Consider the following 20,707-nt stretch of genomic DNA (forward strand, 5'->3'; position numbering starts at 1 on the left):
TTTGCTCGGCGGCATGGGTAGCAGCACTAATTCGCCAGCCATAGCCGCTTGCGATTCTTTGAACTTAAATTCCTTCAAAATAAATATGTCCGGTACGTAAGATAATGAATGTCTCATACCCCGTTAACTGTCTCGCATGGTTGTTTCTTTCTTTCTTTCTTTCTTTCTTTCTTTCTTTCTTTCTTTCTTTCTTTCTTTCTTTCTTTCTTTCTTTCTTTCTTTCTTTCTTTCTTTCTTTCTTTCTTTAATTATGAGGACTTGCCTCATAGCCATAATGAGCTGGTTGTTGCTGTGCGCTAGAGCCACGGAATCTCACATGGATTTGAACAAATCCTTATGCAGTGCCGAAAGAAAAAAGAACTCAGACACATTAGCGATTCTGTAGCAATTGCTAGTGATGAAAACAATATGATGAGGTAATATTTACCGAAAGACAAAACCAAACAGTCGCAGTTTCGGCGGAAAGGCGAAGCATCGATTGCGATAGCAAATCAGTAGACAGCTAGCTATACGAAGCAAGGATAGAGTAGTTTTATCGACCTTATAAAGTTGTAAATATATGCTTACTAACTAAATAAACAAGCATGGTGTCACGCGCGCACACGTAAACCCAAAGACATCTCGCTCGATGACCACGGAAACTCGTCAAAACGCTGGAGTGAGAAAGCGCGCCAGTGGCAGAGAGCAAATTGACCTTCGCGCCGGCTCTCGCTTCAGCGCGAACTAAACGTTGAAAGCACAGCGCATACGAAGCTACCAGCACTCGGCTCATGCACTTTGTCCCACCGTAGATCACTTTGAAGATGAGGCCGCCGCGGACGCGTACTTCTGCCACATCGCAGATCGCTTTCAAGATACGGCGCCCGCGCGGCAGCTTCGTGAGCAGCAGCCGCAAGAGCAGAACAAACCACCCCCTTCCCTTCTTCGTCGCCTCCTCCCCGTCTCTCGCGCGCGAGCGATGAACGCGCCCTTCCGGCGGCATTCCTCTCTCGCGTGCGCGAGATTAAGCTGCGGTTGACGGCTCATCCTCGCACGCTTTCACTAGCATTCACAGCGTACGGCGCGCGGCGACAATTTGATCGCCATTGGACTTAATACGGAACCTCACGGCGACGACGACGGTGATGGCAAAAATGTGCTTGGAGTGTCCATATAATTGCTATAGCAATAAAAATGATTATGCGAGAGCTGTGCGGCCGCCGTAAACTTACGCTACATTTTAGCACAGCAAAAAAAAAAAAAAAAAAAAAAAGCGTAGCACTGTATGTCAGGAATTAGGGCTGAATTCATGAAGCTTTTTGTTCGTAAGAGGTGTCTGTCATTAGCCGGGCACATTCGCTGATTTCACTATATCATTACTGACTGGTGCTTGTTTTCACGAATAGGTCTAGCTTAACAAATGCTTGTTGAATAGGTGTTCTCACTTTATTTTCAACGAGCTCCTCTTTCTTCCCTCGCCTTCGTAACACACCTAGCTCTTTTAATATGGATTTCACCCCTGCATGAAACGGCCTACCTCTGCTCAGAGATGGAGTGAACGTCCTCTTCAATCACGAATTTCTTCTTAGCCAGGTCATATTTCTTGCACCATGGCTGTGAATAAATATTATAGTGGCAGGTTATGTATACTGTGTGTAATGTTAAGAGTATACTGTGTTTAGCAAAGTGGAACGTTGTTATTCTTGATACGCGTGCCCACAAAAGTTCTCAAAATGTGGAAACGTTTCAGAGAATAAAGCAAAAGTACTGCAACCCGTGTAGTAGAGTGATGAAAGGTCATTATTTCCCGGCGAAAGATGGTTACCATCAATGTACACCAGGAACTTATGTGATAAGAACTGATAAATTAGCAGTTATTATCGAGCGAGTGCATGTTGCGATTGTGGCATTGAAGCTGGTTAATGCACAGAGATGTTTAGTACCACACATTTCAAGATATTCGTCACCAAGATCTGCTACGAAGATAAGCTACGCCCTCTGCAGGACAAAACTAAAAACTCTTTGATCTAGCTTTGTCCTGCGCGGCTTTTAGTGAAAATAAGGATTTAAAGAGCGTTTCCCCGCAAGTTCGCAGAAGATGGGTCTCGAAATGAGCGGTACGTTCGAAACACTTATTTAGGAACATGCCTTGAACGCCGACTAACTTAAGTTCGACAATTGAGACAGAAATATATATATCAAAACGTAATTTAAAGAATTTAGGAAGAGAATCAGTTACTATCACATGATTATTTGGTGGAAAAGAAACCCTAATGCACTTCTTTTATGAATTAGTATACGTCAAAATACCCGGTACTATACAAATACAAATAAATATGGCGAGTTTATACCATCGCACAAATGTTTATTGAGGTTCTAAATGCCTTTATTCTAAAATAAATTTATGTGAGGAGATGTGAGCGCTTAGTAGGGACCCCGGTTACTCCGTTCCTACTTGCAATAGAAATAGAAAAAAAAACTTTTGTAAAACATAAAACCATATTCGCATAGTTTTCAAAAGTCGTGGCACACTACCACGGAGGCACACAATTTTAATGCAGTCCGTGGGAAAAAAGAAACAAAAAACAACGCAGGGACCGCCACAATACACCATATACCACAATACAAGAACATACATTGAACAATGAACATAACATATGGAATAATTTTTTTAAAGATTCTGTTGAAACGATTGGACTTCCTGCATTTGGTCAACAGAACTCTGACAGGAACTTCCGTAAACGCACCTGGGCAGCACCGATGAAGTGAAGTTGCTCGAAAGTGTAGGACTCAAGACCGGGAAGCAATTGCATCGAATCCTTCTCCTGCTGCATCAGCGCTTGGAATGCCTGCGCGGAAAAGTGGCAGTGCAGATTTATAGCCGTTAAAGCAGGGCTGGGGCCGCATTTCTTTCTTTTCGTTCTTCTATTCCTTTCCAGCCTTCGTATTTGGCTCTCACGAAGCCGCTCCACCTCTATCGCCAGAATTGTCCTCGAAGAGTGACGCATGGCATGAAATGAATTTGAGGAAACGAATCATTTCAAAACACAGCCCCCGATCTCGTATCTGAGGCTATATCACCAGCTCACAGGCAGAATATAGTTAGCTACTCACTATAAGAAATTAGAGGCAAAATTGAAAATATGAAATGGTCTGTATTCCACAGACCAAACGGTTAACCATTACACGACGAAAGAAAAAATGAGAACACGCCCATTGTACGAGATTTTATCATTGTATCATCCCGATATCGGAACAAGCAAGGGAAAAACCTAGACTTCACTTGCTTGGAAATTCGGCCTAGTTGGTTATTCATGATCATCTAATAACAGTGCGTAAAACTAGGGACGAACATAGAAGAGACATACTCGATTCTTCCATGTCTCTTCTACGTTCGTCCGTGGTTTTATGCGCTGTTGCTCTACAGATGAGCTCAGAGTGAGTGAGTAAGTGAAACAACTTTATTCGGTCTACAATAGACGCGAGTAAACAACTTAATTTCCACATTTTCGCAGTTTGCTGCACGGGAAGAACCAAGTTTGCTTTGAATCGGTACACATTTTTCTTGCGCGAGAACTGTGCTCGAAGTTTCACTCTGCGCCACTAAACTTTCGTAATAAAGACAATTTCGGCCACCCGGCATACCAATGACACTTTCCGACGGATGGAAGTAATAGGCCTTCGCTGGGGTTTCTGTCGACCACGGTAGAGTAAGCTAAAATGATGCTTTAGCGAGAAGAGTTTTCGAGCAATTTAAGATGGGTCATTCTCGTCCAATAACGGTGCAAAAAGTAAAAATACGGAAGAAGCAGAAAAAGGAAATCGTGCCCTTTAAAAAAGAAACACAAAAGAAACATTGATCGTCAAAACTATAGCGATTCGCAATATGGGCTTCCAAAGCATGACGCGCTGATCTAGTGTTCTCTTGGGCGCTACAATATCACCGCGAGCTTCCACGCTTCCGTTTAAACACTTTTCTAGGGGGATTCAGGACATGGCTGTCTGAGCGAAAGAAAAATTTTGCTGTGAGCGTACGGTATTCAGACAGACATTTAAAATAAACTTACCAAGTAACTTTGACGGCCGGACGCGTTGTCGGAGATGTCCTCGCCCAGCGTGTGAGAAGACGGCAGCTAGAAGAAAAAAATTCCTTGAATACGGAAATAGAACTTTTGACCCATATATGCAGCAGTTACACATGGAGAACAAGAATTACGGAGGCGTAATTTTCTAGATGAGTGAAGTTCCTTCAAATGTCTTAAAGGAACACGAGACACAGTGAAGCGGACAAGACGTTTACCAGCGTAATGAACCACCGCCGCATAACGCGATGTGCGAATGATTCTCGCAGTTTCACATCGTTTGGATCTCGCCTATTGTGTAATTTATATAATAGAGGCTATTGGCCTTTGACAACTACGTTGTCTATCTCACGGGTAGCCTGCTTCTAAAGCAATTGGTCCTGCTGATCGCATGTGCATCTTATTCACTTCTGCACCCTCTGTTTCGTGCTGTTGAGAGAGACCTTAGGAAACTGCACTTCTCTCGGAAGCTTAACTTTCACTAGAAGAAAATATTCTGATGATTTGTTCGGTCAGCGCAGAAAACTAGGATCGCGAGAGAGGCTGCATATGTAACGCTGTTCTATGGTTCGTACTAAGTGTAAAAATGAAGATATCGACATGCTAATATTGGGCAGAGCACTAGCTAGATATGAAATATTGTAGGCCAATTGTTTAATAACAACAGTGGCACACATTAACTAGTGTGATAAGTGATAGAGAGAATTGCATGCATTCGCTTGAATTTATCGAGGACGGAGACTGCAGCCCGTCGTCAGTGTTATCGAACTTCAGCTCCTGCTATCTGTGTGACGTCGCCGTAAAAGGTTTGTCGAGAAAGAAATACTTTCCAATTACAGACCCATATCCTTATTACCTACCTGTTACAGAGTGCTAGAACACATACTTCACAAGTATAGCATTTCGTACCTGTCTGCCAACAAGTTTCTGTTAAAAAATTAGCATGGTTTTCGACCTGAGTTTTCTACTGTGACTCAACTTAGTCAATTTAGTCATGACATTGCCTCATCCTTGAACTTATGTGGTCAAATCAACGCTGCTTTTAACGACTATACGAAAGCATTTGATATGATTTGTCACACCAAGCTAATTCTCATACTCGGGGCATTTTTTAAATGGTAAACATGGTACTAGATTAGTCAAGTGGATAACAGACTACTTATGATTAAGACCTCAATGTGTTACATTTGACCGCTCTCGGTCGTCACCGCTCACGTGATGCTGCAGGTGCGTCCAAGGCTCAGTATTGGGACCCTTTTGTTCCTTATTCATATAAATGACGTCATTCAAGTCATATCCAACACGCCACGTAAAATCCGCTTATACGCAAATGACTGCATTCTGTACTCGAGTGTCACTAAGCCGCACGAACAAGAACTGTTGGGGGCCCCTGTATAACTATTCTAAACTATTTTTATTCCAATCTCCTGACATCAAATTTACGCAAGCGCCGCCGCAAGCACCGGGAGGTGACCCGCAGCGTCGTTTGAACAGCACCCAGCCTTGCTCTCTCTCTCTCTCTTCAATCCAACACTTTCCTCGTTTATAGGAGGTCACTTTTGTTTGCTTTCAAAGCGAGCAGCATTACCTGCTTTGACAGGTTGGGCTTATCTGATTTGGTTTGTGGCGACGGTAGACAATGTGGCGTTCAACAAATCTGCTACTTCGTCAATGGCAGCGAGCGAGAGCGCTGCAACGGCGTAATGAAACTTTGAGGCTTGAGAGCGGATACCAGCGACTTGAAATTGCGATTCGGCCTGAAGAAACCACGCCGAAGGATGCTGGGTACAGTTCTGTGGGAGGCGGACGGCGATGGCCGAACAGGAGGGCTCACCGCGTTCGTCGGAAGGGTTCTGGCCTTGAGCTCTCGTAGCGTTGGTCTGGGTCCATGGTCGTCTCTACCACAGGAGCGTATGGCAGTATCACGTCCGAGGTCACCAAACTGTGGCGACGAGCGACCACGTAGACCGGGTAAAGTCTGTCTGTTCTCTCCCGCGAGAGCCCTGAAACTTTACCGGCCTACGTGGTCGCTCGTCGCCACAGGTTGATAAGAGGGGAGGAGCACGCAGAAGTGGAGAGGGTTTCGAGAAAGGGGAGGGGGAGGGGGGCTAAGCTAGCACAGATAAAGTAGATAACTGGATGAAGAGGGGGATGATGGCGTTTGGGATTGGCCCGCTCACCCTGGTTTAGCTTCCGGTGGCTGGTCGAAAATTGCGAAGGCGTGCAACCGGAAGGGTAAAAATGCCAATATAATGTGTCCTCAGTGAAGAATAGTTGGGAGACCGTTGTCGTGTACGTGCCGAAATGTTATATTGCCCCGTAAAAATGTTTATTATCCGCAAATAAACCCGTTCTCTCCGGCAGCTCCGAGTAGCAAGTGCCAGAGTGATCGGTGGGCAGATGTCTTCTATTCATTTCGGAACGGGGTTGTCCCCCGCTATTCTGAATAAAGTTCAGTTTTGTTCGGCATATTAATGCATGTTTGACGCGTACGCGTCACTTTGGCGTGGTGAACTATCATGGTTTTTTGACGTCGGGTAACAGAAAGACGAAGTGGGCGCAGCCCAAAAACATTTGACCAATAGCAGAGGGCTAATGGCGAAAGAGGTGTGCAATCAGAAATAATTATTTTTCCTTTGTTCGGTGTAAACATGCGTAATCAATGTTTCATATCCAATGGGGAGTTCACGCGGTTTTCGTGTCTGGGATGGCCGGCATGGCTGAGCTTACGGGCGAAAGTGCACACACGTCTCAGCAATTGGAAGTCAGCGTCTGTCCCGCTTATATGTATCTGTTATTTATGGGCGCCTGTTTCGCACTGAAATAATTTACTATTACGCACAAACTAGCTTAAGAACATAAACGTTTATCTCTGAGAATTGCGCATCACCCTTTCAAACTGCCTGTGGCCTACGACTGATTCTTGACTTATTTGTTTGTCTTACAGTGAAGCTGCTAGCCTCTATAGTTGGTCGGGATTTTTCGTCAGCTCGTGCTCATCCAAAAACAGTACCGATACCTAGCGGCCGTGGCCACTTAGACAAACCTCAAACGGCAGCTAGAAAAGGGCTCTGTATTTGAGTTTCCGCGTAACATAATTATGTTTTCTGGTATATTTGATTTACAATCCGAAGCTATCATGTCTGCAGCTTGTGTGTAATGCTATGTTCAGACTACGTTCGTAACGCGCGTAACAGCTCTTTCGGCGTATCGAACGTAACGGCTGTAAAAAAAGAACGTTACGGCAGTTAAGCCGACACCTTTGTTCACATTTACTGCTGCGTAAATTACGGCTTTTACGAGAGGCCCATCAAATTGGGAGCTGCCGAATCGACGTCACCAGCGGTCTAATATGACTCCTGTCAACATGAGAGCGCTGGCCGAGATCGAAAAAATTCACGCTCTAAACGAGCTTATAGTCATGTACTCAATCGCCCGAAGATGACGAAGGCGATGCAGAAGGGTTTGGGTGCGGCAAGTATTTGTCGACAGGGCAGTCGACGGCGACTTTCACAAGCTTTTCGTAGAGCTCCGAGTTGGTGGCGCTGCGATGTTTCATAACTTTATGCGCATGTCACCGCAGCAGGTTCGAATTCTTTGGAAACCCAGTGAGACCACTGGTCGACGTTCTGAGCACGCATCTGCGGCCATCGATTTCCTCGGCGGAGCGTCTTGCTGACGTTGTTTGTCCCTGTACGTTTTCAGACGCTGGTCAAAAAGCACGGGTCGCTGACGCACTTCTTCAATTACAAGTCGTCGCTTGCCAGTGAATCCATTTTGCACACTTTTACACTGCACACAAACGCACAGCGAAGAAACCAGACGAAATAAAAACAGTCTCGCAAGGCGCACTGCGCAAATTTTCACGGACTTGGCGGCAAACAACACCGCCAACAAATCGTGCGCACGGAATGGCGGAATGGCACTTCCCGCGGCCGGAGCTGCCTGCAGACGGAAGGCCGGAAGTCTCGCGTCCCCGGTTGTTGAAAACCGAAAGCATATCGGTCATTTGCTGTGTCGTAACGGTCGTAATATCACAGCCGTAAAAGTTGCCGACCCTTTAACACTCTCACCCACTATTTATGCGTGCATTTCGCACGTTGGTACATTTACCTTCTGACACTGAACTATAGACGCATACGCTTTTTGCGCTTCGGCTTACGCATGTTATGAAAGATCGGCGCCTCACGAACGTAGTGTGAACATAGCAAAAGGTGTACTTTACGAGTTTTCTGACGCAATTTAAGTTGAAAAATTCAATTAGTTCAACATCGCTTGGCGGAAGGCCTACAAGAATGAAGTTGTATGCTGCACTACCGCACACCTGTGTGCGCGCGTGACGCGTACGTGTGTGCCCATGATCCGTGGGCGGTCTGCCCGTCGCATCTGTCGCACACCGTGTGCTGCGACCGTAATCGACATTGTGGCAAACGCTGTCCAAATAAAATAATTACATCAGCAGTTTGCGGTTGTATAACGTCGCTTGTGGGGGTGGTGCTTGTCTAATGTCGTCTAACGTCAGTTAGGGTGACGGTATACTTGTCTAACGTCGGTTGTGCTTGTGTAACATCGGTAACAGCTGCGCTGTACATCAACTTTCGCAGGGTGGAATGCAGGCGGATTTTTTTTTTTTTTTTTTTTCATCTATTCGGGGTGACAACAAATTCGCTCACCTTCATCTGAGTTTCGGCGTCTGTGATGTTCCCGTACTGGTTCACGAAGCACTGGGCTTTGTCGCGAAATACTTGTGCCGTATTCGCAGTCCACCAGTCCAGTTTTCTGCCCTTCTCGTCATACAGCCTCCCTATACGAAGCACGAATGCCAGCCGGGAAATTAGCGTCTGGTTGCTGACCACATAGTTGTGCTCCAGTGGGAAAACTTTTGAACTTAATGGGATAAGGATGTATGAGAACGTGGGTGAAGAGGAAGTAGCTTCGATTATTAAATAGAACGCCATATACGTATCTCACCGTGTAAAAGAGACGCTGTATAGTGGAGGGATCCGGATTAATGTCGACATCATGGGGCTCTTTGCGTCTTCACTTCAACCGCATCCGATTGTTCTTGCATCACGCTCCTATCCGGAGCGGCCGCCGTTGTATAATTAATGCGGAGTTCAGGACTACGGTATTTAGCTCTCATGGTAATATGTTCATCATTAATAACAACAAAAAATTGGGGGTTCTATTCGATAGTTAAAGGCTCTTTTTTCTCCATAAATATTGTTATTCCATGACAAAATTAGATGCCGAATTCACAAAGGTTTTCGTTCTTGAGCGATATTACTATTGGCCGGTCGCCTACGCTAGTGATATGTCCAGCATTGAGATTGGCTGGAATTTTCTCTAATGAACAATTCTAGCATAACAGTTTTAAATATGGGCCCAGTTCTGCAACAAAAACTTATTCTCCTGGGCTTCGAGTTCTCGATGAATGCGGCCTCGCTCTGTGACGTGCGAGCCTTCTAGTTAGCCAATATTGTAGTGCGACTGCCCCGAGAAGGTTTTGGACTCAATTTTGATCCCAGTACAAGAATAGTCTTGCTTCAAGTGCGAAGCATTCTGTCTGAAAAATCCGAATAAGTTTCCCATATAGCTTCGTGCTATACTCTCCCGTGTATGACAGTGTTTTCCTCTCATATTCGTATACAAATCGAAAACTTGAGCATACGAACTCGACTCTCGAGTACGTGCCCGGCAGCAGAACCCGTAGCCTGCCTCTGAGACGTCGGATCTTAAATGCAAGAACACACTTCTCTGGAGAAGTGCTTTTTGCACAAGGTGCTCATAATTTACTCGTCCTCTAATACCTGTATGTTAAGCAATAAATAAATAAATAAATAAATAAATAAATAAATAAATAAATAAATAAATAAATAAATAAATAAATAAATAAATAAATAAATAAATAAATAAATAAATAAATAAATAAATAAAAACTGAATCCTCGTGAAATAGCCAGTGATCGGCACTCTCACCTTGACTGTCGAATCCATGAGTAATCTCATGAAATACTATGTAGCCGAGGATGGCATAATTTATGTACCTGTAATAAAAAGTGTGGCTGTCATTGTGAAATGCACGCTGTAACTCCGATTTTTTACTCCTTTTCCAGCTGTAAGAAAAGACGCAGTATGAACAACATTTACCAACATTTGAACGGCGATAGAAGGATTCTTCCTCATTCCTGTGTGGAATGGAGCTGACCTCATCCCTCCTTCCATAATTAGTTTCACTGTAGTGAAAAAAATGTCACAGTTTCGCCCTAAGGGCGAAGCAGTGAATGCGATAGCAACACAGCAATGTCATACGAAGTAAGGTGAGTGGCTTTGGTAGCAATATGAATTGTAGTAAACATGAGCTGATTAAGTAAGCAGGTGTGCTGCGGCGTAAGTAGACCGACATGAAGAGAGACTCGATGACCACGAGAAGGCGCGTGTGAAACGGTGGTGTTGATGAGAAGCGCTGCCCGTGGGCAGCGCGTGCGAAGGGACACACCTGTAGCGCTGCACTGCCGATCCGGGCCGCGTTGCATATGTAGCGTGCGTTGGAAAATGTGGCCCGACTATTACTAACTGTGGTGTGAGCGCGCACAAACAAACATGAATAGATCACACTGAATGACAGCAGACAACGACTGTCAAAACGCTGGCAGCAAGCGCATATACGCCGCAGTGGGCGAAGGTACGTGCGGTCTATCGCTTCAACGGAAACTGAGCGGCGAATGCACAGCGCATACAGGTCAGAGCCGTGTGGAGATAAGAGAAGGTGCGAGCGAGCGACGAGCGCGGTTGTTGGCAGAGTAGAAATGCGCCCCCCCCCCCCCCCCTCCGCTCCCTCCGGCGCTCGCTTCCCGTTTCCTTGCTTGCGCGTGGAAGATTGAATGCGTTCGCTCTCCGTGACAGCGTGCGTCCCCGCACGCTTCCGCTCGGGCATACGGCGCGCGGCGAAGATTTTATCTATACGGAACCTCACGGCGACGGCGACGGCGACGCCGACGGCAGAAATCAGGTGGAAGTGTCCATATAATTGCTATCGCAATAAAAAAGTTGCGTCAGCGAGTGAAAGGGTATTCAGTCGATGCTCATGTCACAACAGCTGGAAAATCTTAAGTGACCTCATAAAAACCAGGTCGGATATGGATTATGAGAAGAGTGGCGCCGTCCATCTCGCTCCAACATCTCCTTGCACACACTTAATAAATAAAAAAAAGGAATCCAGCACAGCTCTGTAGGCGGTGCTGTATCTCATTGTCGCGCGCTGTAACTAAAGGTAAGTAATATACTTATGCGGCGATAAAGGTAAGCGTGAGGCTTCGCACAGAGCTCCCGGTGAGCCGTGCGGCTGCAAACTGCAGTGAAATAAAACTGACACAATTAACTGTAAGCATTCAGACTAATAAGGTGTGCAATCATCGCCTCTACATTTGCACTTCTATTTTCATTTACTTAGAAAATTGCCCCTATGGTGTCCTTAATGTCATTCTTTGACTAATAAATACTGGCCCCCTCGATTTCCTATACATCATAAGAAGCCAACAACGAATGACAGACAACATAGGGTAAATTACTTGTACTTGCTAATTGAATTAAAGAAATTATAAATTACTGGAAATGAAAATGGATGAAAAAACAGCTGACTGAAGGTGGGGAACGATCCCCGTCTTCGCATTATTACGCGTGCAATGCTCTTACCATTGAGCTTCCGCGTTATATATATATATATATATATATATATATAACCGTAGTGGGGACTTAATATTACTTTATCCACCAGGAGTTCTTTTACAGGCACCTAAATTTAAATACGCGAGCGGTTTTGCATATTGTCCTCATGGAAATGCGACCGCCGCGCCAGGGATCAAACCGACCACACTTCTTGGTGAGGCCAGGTTTATATCAACATCTCTGCCATTTTTTTTTTTTGAGTCTGTAGATTGAAAAGTACGACTCTCGAAACTTGAAAAAGTACATGTGTTCTTAATATGCGCAGTTTGAAATTCAAGACGAATATTTAAACCACACTGAATAACTGTCAATGTTTTTGGCGCAATAAAAAAGTGGAAAGAAGAAGAGATTGATAGAATGAGAACCAAACTTCCTTTCTTCCGCTTTCCCTCCTCGCTAAACAGATTGGTAAGTATGTACTATCGACCAAAAGCGTCTATGGACCAAGGGATGTGACAAAAAGCTGAACATCTCCGCAGGCTCAAAACGAAGCCTGGTATTCCCATTTCCAGCCCTTGCTGGTATGTGCGAACAAGCAGTGTGATGTACGGTTTCACTGGCTCCTTTTAAAGGCTGCTCGGATATTTAGCGCTTTCTGAGATCCCCTGGGCTGTAAACTTTTTTGGTGGATAGTACGTGTCATAGCCTAGCACCCGGTTCATTCTGCTTTGTTTATAATAACGCTTCTGCACGCCTCTCTCCTCGGTACTGCTTTCGGAAATGGTCCCTAAGTGTTACCTTATTGTTTCAAATTTTATGACTATTATCATGGTTAAAAGCTAGGAAGCGTTTGCATTCGAAACTCGGCTCCAGAAGGTTGTACTTTTGCATGCGTGAAGTATATGCCTTGGCCGACCAGAATCTATGTATATCGTTGGCTGAATTCAAGTTTGAATTTGATGGGATATTCGCCAAAACGCATTTCACCGCTTGTTTTCTGCTCGAGAGCTCTGGAAATTTTGGCTGTTCTTGTCCAGAATTTTCACTAATGAGATAACATGTTTAGTTCTGCCATAAAAAAGTAATTAAGCCACTCGCAGAATGCATCTAGTTTGAATAATTGCCGCCCTTACTATTGACTCCAAAGGAAAGTGTATATGTTGCGACATAAGCATTTAAAAGTGTATTGAAACGCTCTTTGCAGGAAAACTATAATAAAAAGAGAGCATAAATGCCTAAATTAGCAACGCACGGCTTACTTGGGTAGTCCGGGGTCAAAGAAGGGCTGTTGCATGATGCCTGCCGGGATATCTGTCGCAAAGAATCGAAGCAACACAATATAGGATCATTGTAGGGTGGTGTTAGCACAACTAAGGGCGCTAAAATGGTGTCTTTTTGTATTTGCATCCTCAATTGCACCTATTTAGCACACATGTGTGACACTCAACAACATCACCAGGACATGCACGCACGCACACACGTGCACTGTTTATCTCGCAGTAAAGAAAAAGGAGATAAGGTACTCAATTTTCAACTATGTGAACGTGATGTATATGCAATAAAAGAAGAATGGAGATGAAAACAAGATAACAAAGCCAGCCCGCATGTAATGCCTCCTAAGTGGCCTCAAGAGAATGGCGCTTCAACCGCACAATGATGGTTTGCCGTTGTTCATATAAACAGGAACATCACTTCAGTCCGGTTGCCCAAAAATGATGAGGTTAGCGCTGTGCAACCTCTCTGTGCTGCATATTTTCATTCATTCATTCATTCATTCATTCATTCATTCATTCATTCATTCATTCATTCATTCATTCATTCATTCATTCATTTTTATTATTAGAGAGGCTCTCGTCAGAGACTACGCATAGAGCATCGAAGTGAGCGCTGCTTTCCCACAACCGTGCATGATATGTGAAAAGTACCAAAACATATCCTCGCGAGCGAATGCACTAAATAATGCCTCACAGATTTTGTTTTCCGTCCACTTGTAGAAGGCGTTCACCATGGCAGCGTTGAATGCTTCGCTGAAATTCAAAGGTGTGCAATCAAATTAAGCGTATCCAGCATTAGATCAACCATAAGTAAGGTCCACACTTTATGATATAGGCTGCTCCGACCCAAAGCACAAGTTTCTTTTGCTAGAATATTAACTTCACAATCTTTGGGCTATGCCATCTTGAGGGCTAGTATGGAAGCTGTACTATACCTAAATTCACATTCATCCGTGCAATCTGGGAGATAGATAAGTTATCGATTAACTGAAGCAACAATACATCAACTAGAGAAATAAAGCAACTATGACTATGGAATACTGCCGCAGTGTACTTGTAGACATGTGGAATGTTTGTAAACAAACAGACACAGTATTGACAATACCAGCAGTCTAGGTTCCTTCTTCGCTGTTCACCGCTTTGGACAATAATCTTTGTGAAATACCAAAGAAACCACGCTCACGTGCGTTATTCTTACCTTCATAGAAAATCTGTGGCATTAATGACACAAAAACCATTTTTTGCCCTCTCGGAGTGTGACTCATCATCTTGATCTCACGCTCTGCAGCTTGTCTATATTCTGCTGTCGCTTACAAAACAAACAGACCACCCAGCATATTTTAAACTTCAAGTTGGCATCAGCTGATAAGCCCGAATAACATATTAAAGCAGAAACAGTGACATCTATACTGTACGAAGCAAATTATTGAGGTCACAACTGGAGGGGCGGTCCTTTACTTTTGCACAGGAGGTTCCGTACACAAGTAAATGTTACAAAAATAAATTGAACGCAGTAGAAAGAATTACAGAAACGTTTCCTGTCAAAACGTCTAGTGTATACGATTTCATTTCAACACGTAACTCCCACAAAACAATGTAAAACACTTTTGGTTGTTGGAAGCAGCTGCTGCGCTAATAATGAACTCCTTTGACTTCGCAAAATTCTCTCAGACTAAAGAGTGCTAACAGAGATAAGGAAAGGCAGAGAAATAAACCAGAAAAAAATCCGGTTGGCTATACAGTGCACGAAGAGTAGAATGAAAAATGAGCGAGAAATGAAAGAGAGGTTCAAGAAAAAAAGAAAAAGGGGGGGGGGGGGGGGCGAAAGAAAAGCGTCGATAACGCGAGTGCATACGTGAAGGGACACACATTACAACCGCAGTCTCTTAGACATGTGCTTAAGAAGAACGTGTTGCTGCGGGCAGTTGGCGTCTAAAAGTAAAGTACCAGATTTCAGCGAAGCACAGACGACAGTGGTAAGCAGTAGATGAATGAATAGGATAGGCGATGCCCGTTTATGATCGAGCCTGTTCCTTTGTGGTCGTTTGCTTTTGCGATGAAATCTCGCAATTTACTCTCCCGGACAGCCCGTTGTCTTGAAAGGGCGCAGCAATGCCATCGAAAGCCAGCGTTGTTAATATTGGCTGCGAGCTTGCTTCTAAAGTTCAAAGTCTCGACAAGGACGGAGTTTCTTACAAAAATCACTATAAGGAAATCCGGTGCTATATTGTCTACGGTAGCCGCAACAATGACGCGCGCGCCAACATGGAAATCAAGGGAAGCACACGAATTTGCCTAAACTTAGTCTTTCTGGCTTAAAACGGCCTAGTGATTTTGGAAAGTGATCGTTTCTTTCGTGATCTGTAGATGGCTTCATAAATGCAACAATTCGCAATGACTATGCATGCGCGCTGAGACATACTGAAGCTTGCCCTGTTTCGGAAACTATGATTGCTTAGGAGCCATGGAAACATAAGGCGTACAAAAATTAATGATGCTAAATTGTCTGAAGCCAAGGCTCGAAGCTTAGACAAATCCGTGTAGTACATACCCATCATTCCCACGTTAGCTAATCGATCGCAGCTCCAGGGTTACCTCTAGTAAATTTTTTTTAAAAACATGCTGTCGACAAATAATTCACAATGTGACGGAAGGCCCAGCTCACCCCTCCGCCGGGTCCTCCTCCTGACGCAAGGAGCGCAGCTTGCTGACCTTGATTCGCCGTGCAAATGCAACGTAGTAGTACACGAAACGCTCTCCACCGACGTCATCGGACTGCAGCGTTGAACGCATGGATCAGTTGCACTATAGCATCAAACTTATAGCACGACATTTCTTTTTCCCTCGAAGTCATTTCGGTGGTGTTGATCGCGCACTCATATCTAAGGAAATAAGCCAGAGGCAGATAACGAAAGATAGCTGTCTCACTCTCTGCTTGGTTCTTATCTCTTTAAATAAATGTGCGCTATGAACACTATCGAAATGAAACGTTATCAACTTGCCCAAACATCCTAATTTTCACTACATAAGTCACGTTAGCTTTATTTCCCATTTGGTAGGGCAACTCTTTATTATTTGATATTGAGGTAAAACAAATTTGTAGGCAAGAACACCGCAGCTTACAGGTAATGTTGCGGTTTAATATAAATGACCTCTATTTGACCTTGACTGTCATAAGTTGGATTTCGCATTGGCTTTGGGACGGAATGCAACGCGCTGAACATAAGAAAGGGTGTTCTCGAGAAAGGTCAAATAGACGCATTAGGCGCCGTCTACTGCGCTTATTTGCAATAATGAACTTAGTTACACAGCGTCATTACGTTTCAGGAGTTATGCTAATATTCATAGGGTGTTTTAATACTATACAGAATTTTTTAAGATCTCCTGTGGCAGATAGCACAATTCTAGTACTTGGGCTAGTTTATTCGAAGAGGCAGACGTTCTTGTACGAGGAATTTAAAAGAACAATGGACTGATTAACAAAATTTTACTACTTTGGTTTTTAGCGAATTACTTTACTCCCATATTGTAATTTACGAATTGTACCGGATGCATTCACTTGGAATGAATTCGAAATATGACCCCAGTTTCAAGATATTCATTCCCAAATTGTGCAAAGAAATAAATTTGTGTTCCAGATATGTTCTTGCTTCAATGCGCAAAAAAGGTGTTTTGTTAAAGAAAAAAAAGAGTAAGTGGAAATACAGTGCCCTCTTACGGCAAGCATGGTATAAATTTTTTAACTGCGCTAACTCACACTGACAAGGACGAGGCAGACAAGACGTGCGCAGTTAAAAAATTTATACCAGGCATGTCAACCAACTAGCCCGACTTGGAGCTCTACCTCTTACGGCAAGTTTGACGGCGGATATCTCGAAATCGCTGCCATCCTCAGATTTATTTTCAAATGGTTGTGCCTTGTACACTAACTGGCTACAATTCGTAAATTACAATATGTGCCGTAGAGTAATTAGTGAGAACTTACTTTGTAAAAAATAAATTAGTCAACTATGCATTTCAGTTTATTGCGCCACTATTGTCCGCCTCTTCGAGTAGTCTGGCTCAAAGATTAGAACGTTGGAATCTACCACAAACATTTTTTTAATATTATATATATTTTAAATGGTATAATCTAAAAATACGTCCTATAAAAATGACCAAAATAATGACAACTATGATGCGACTGGTTTTGACTTACGCTTGGTGCCTCCAAAGAAATCTTCGTTTCGTTCATAATCCACTGGGGATAACCAACCACAGAAGACATCTTGGCAAGCTTGAAAATGGCCAAGGAGTGAACACGCAAATGAAATAAGTTTCAGGGGTTTTTACTTTGCGGTGTCGCTCGGGAGAAAGAAATCATTGTGCCCTTAAAAGTTAATTGTTTCTATAGCATATGCAATGTCTATAGGATGCAACCTATAGATTTTGTAGAGTAAACTTACTTTTAAGCTTTGCACTTATTGAACGCGGCTAAAATCTCACGTAGCTCGGAGGAAGCTCTCAGTCATAGGTTCGAATGATTGATCATCAGTATTCTTAATACACAATAAGATTTTGAGCATCTAGTGTCATCACTATCAGCATACTTCGCTGCTCAGGAACACTACATAAAATTACAAGTCATGCTAGAGCGGTAGATTGCGTTCCCGAAGTACCATAAACCGGACTTTTACCGAAAGCAGGGGCTCGATATATCATAAAGCCATGTCGTCATTGTGCCTCCACATTGTTCGCTTTGTAATTTTTATAAGGCGTCACAAAAAGCGCTTCGTGTGCCTTAGATCTGTATAGCACAGGAGAAAGTTATCCGAATGGCAGTTCAGTGAGCACCTTTGACTTACTTTCGATAAAGCTGCCGCTTTCGTTTTGTCGTCCATCCAGTCGCTGCTTTGCAGTTCCTTGCGAAATATGCTCTGCTGAAAGTTTACCATTTCCTGGACCTGAAAGTACAATCGTGACAAACATATGGCAGCTCAATCAAAGAACATACCCACTATACGATAAAGACGTAATTCAGTAACATCGTGCTGCAAATGCCATAGTCATCATATTTTGTATGCACGCGCCTGTTGTTCATTCGTAATGACAAGTGTTCTTAACACTCAAAATGTAAGTGAGTTCTTAACCTACTAGGCTATAGCCCTTAACGACTCTCCACTTATGGAAAACAGTGTTTATTATTCGCCGTGCTTGTTGAGTATACTACGTCTACAACCGATTTCAGTTAACCATGTGTGCCCCTCTCTTTTGGTTACAAAATACGAACGTTTTCCAGCCATATCGTCAAACCAATTGAATAATAGCAGCAAGTAATATACATGTCTGGCGAGTGCATCATTTGCCCACAATGATCAGAAAATTCGCGCAGCCTAGCGTTTCAAAGCTGACATCGCTCATGCGCGATAACTAAGATAGTGTATGTAGGCCATCTCTTGCACAATTAAAGGCATCGCACTTACGCAGAACAAATGTTCAATTAATTATTAACTTCTGGGGTTTTAGCATGTTACAATCACGATATGAGACACACCGTAGTGGGGACTCGGGATTAATTTTGACCACCTGGTTCTATAACGTACACAATGCACGTAGCACGGGTGTTCTAGCATTTCACCCCCATCGAACTGCGGCTGCTGCGGGCGGGATTTGAGCCCGCGCCCTCGCGGGGTTAGCAAGGCGCAACGCCTAATCCACCACCGCGGGTGGCTTTGGCGTTTACAACACTGAAACTGTTGCAGCACCTCCTGACGACAGCGCTGCTTCCCCACGTAGCAGAGCCTAAGGCACATTTTCGGAGATGGGTGTGCCGATTGAAGCACAACTGACAAGACATGCCGACGACGTGCTTGCAAGCAGCATGCAGGAAGAAGGCCTGTATACAATACGCAAGTGGCGTATTAGACGCATTGGACAGGACGGCTAACTACCAAATAATGATACCTTTCTGATAGTTTAAGAAGTACAATTGAAGTAGAAACGCCCCTCTGACAAGCCATACTGATACAAATAAGTCGCAGTTTCTCCCGAAAGGCGAAGCATTGATAGTGATACCCGCAACATACGGCGCGTACGCGCGATGGGATCTTATCGTACTTGGACTTTATACGGAAGTTCACGGTGACCCCGACGACGACGACGAAAATTTGCATGGAATGTCTATACCGGGTGTTCAAAATTAAGCTTTACGGAATTTTTTTTAATCGCCTGCGGCAGGTAGCACAATTCTTATCGTTGAGCTGGATTATTCGATGAGGGGGACATCAGTAACGCGAGAAATCGAAAAACATACTCAACTAATTAACAAAAATTCACTAATGAACTCATTAGTTTATTACTTTACGACAGATATTGCAATTTACGAATTGTAGCCAGGTGAGCTTGTCAGGCGTATCCACTTGGAATGCATTTCCAGAATGACACCAGTTTGAAGATATGCGCCATCAAACTCGCCGTAGAAATGCACTGTAGTTCCACTTACTTTTACCAAAATGCTGTTTTATACATTGAAGAACAAAAGCAACTGGAACGCCCATGTACTTTGTCCCACACATTAAGAAATAATATCTCGAAACTGGTGTCATCCTGGAAATTCTGTTCAAGTGGACGCGTCTTGCAAACTCGCCGGCTATAATTCGTAAATTGCAATATGCGTCGTAAATTAATTAGCTAAGAATTTCATTAGTCAAATTTTGGCAATTAGATGAATATGTGTTTCTATTTCTCGTGCTACTAATGTCCGCCTCTTCGAATAACCCAGCTCAACTATAAGAAATATGCTACCGGCCACAGGCGATCTTTACAAATTCCGCAAAGCTTAATTGTGAACACCCGGTATAATAGCCATTGCAGTGAAAAGTCTCTTACGATGGGCACGCTCGTCTTGTCAAAGAACTTGTCGACGTAGAAGCGGCTGTATGCCGCCGGCGCCACTTTGGCCAGGGCGGCGTTGCACTGCAGGGTCTGCGGCAGGACGGTCTGCGTCACGCTCCGAACTTTGCTCTTGAAGGCGGCGTTGAGCTCGCGCACGCTGGGTATCACTTCAACTCCCACCGTTTGCAATGCGTGCCAGACGAGGACATTCGAAACGATGTGCCTGAGGTAGAATTCACTTGTGAAGTGCAACCTGAATACTGTCGAATCTGAACAATGAGAAGCTGTCTTCGCGGTCCTTACCATTTATACAGAGCAAAAATGTGTGCACCCTAAGGGGTACCTGTTTGTTCCATGGATTGCACGTAATGCTGCTTAAAAAAAGGTTTTTGTGCACGAAAGCGAGCTAGCTGCACGTGCCATGGGGAAGCCGTAGTTCAAAGCTGTGTAGTAATTCTGACCACCTAGTGCGCACGAAAAACATCTGACACGAGAGCTTGACAGTGATGGCTGTTGAAGTTTATTTCATGCAGTTTTCGTGTCGTAAGTCGGCACTATAATCATGTTCACTTGCCACAAAAAGTCGCTAAACGAGAATCCTTTAGTTGTCCCCATCAAGGATTTGATATCACCCATTAAATGTGATGGTTTTAGCCATAGGACAGCCCAGTACCCTTAAGGGTGCAAAATTTTTTTTTTCTGATAGAGGAGCGCTGATGTGACAATTTTGACTTCCCCCCCTTTTTTTCGTTAAACCCTATAAAAGTATACTGGCAAAAGTCAAAATGACTTAAATAATTTTATGTAATATTTGCTTTTGCGAAAGACTAAC

The 20,707-nt window shown here is 43.8% G+C and overlaps 1 protein-coding gene across 2 annotated transcripts in view; it reads right to left on the reverse strand.

Moving 5' to 3' along the window:
- LOC119444205 (neprilysin-1-like) overlaps window positions 1-20,707 on the reverse strand; it is an 85,725-nt gene that overhangs the window by 673 nt on the left and 64,345 nt on the right. For both annotated transcript variants that reach the window (XM_037708643.2, XM_049664330.1), the window contains exons 9-19: window positions 19,870-20,098; window positions 17,847-17,945; window positions 17,201-17,278; window positions 15,668-15,777; window positions 13,697-13,755; window positions 12,988-13,039; window positions 10,040-10,107; window positions 8,735-8,865; window positions 4,047-4,112; window positions 2,727-2,828; window positions 1,517-1,593 (exon numbers count right to left, since the gene is read on the reverse strand). In XM_037708643.2, coding sequence (XP_037564571.2) covers window positions 1,517-1,593; window positions 2,727-2,828; window positions 4,047-4,112; window positions 8,735-8,865; window positions 10,040-10,107; window positions 12,988-13,039; window positions 13,697-13,755; window positions 15,668-15,777; window positions 17,201-17,278; window positions 17,847-17,945; window positions 19,870-20,098 — 1,071 coding nt within the window. The remainder of the gene's footprint in view (window positions 1-1,516; window positions 1,594-2,726; window positions 2,829-4,046; window positions 4,113-8,734; window positions 8,866-10,039; window positions 10,108-12,987; window positions 13,040-13,696; window positions 13,756-15,667; window positions 15,778-17,200; window positions 17,279-17,846; window positions 17,946-19,869; window positions 20,099-20,707) is intronic.

The sequence above is a fragment of the Dermacentor silvarum genome, chromosome 3 (genome assembly GCF_013339745.2).
Source record: "Dermacentor silvarum isolate Dsil-2018 chromosome 3, BIME_Dsil_1.4, whole genome shotgun sequence".
Classification (NCBI taxonomy): Eukaryota; Metazoa; Arthropoda; class Arachnida; order Ixodida; family Ixodidae; genus Dermacentor; species Dermacentor silvarum.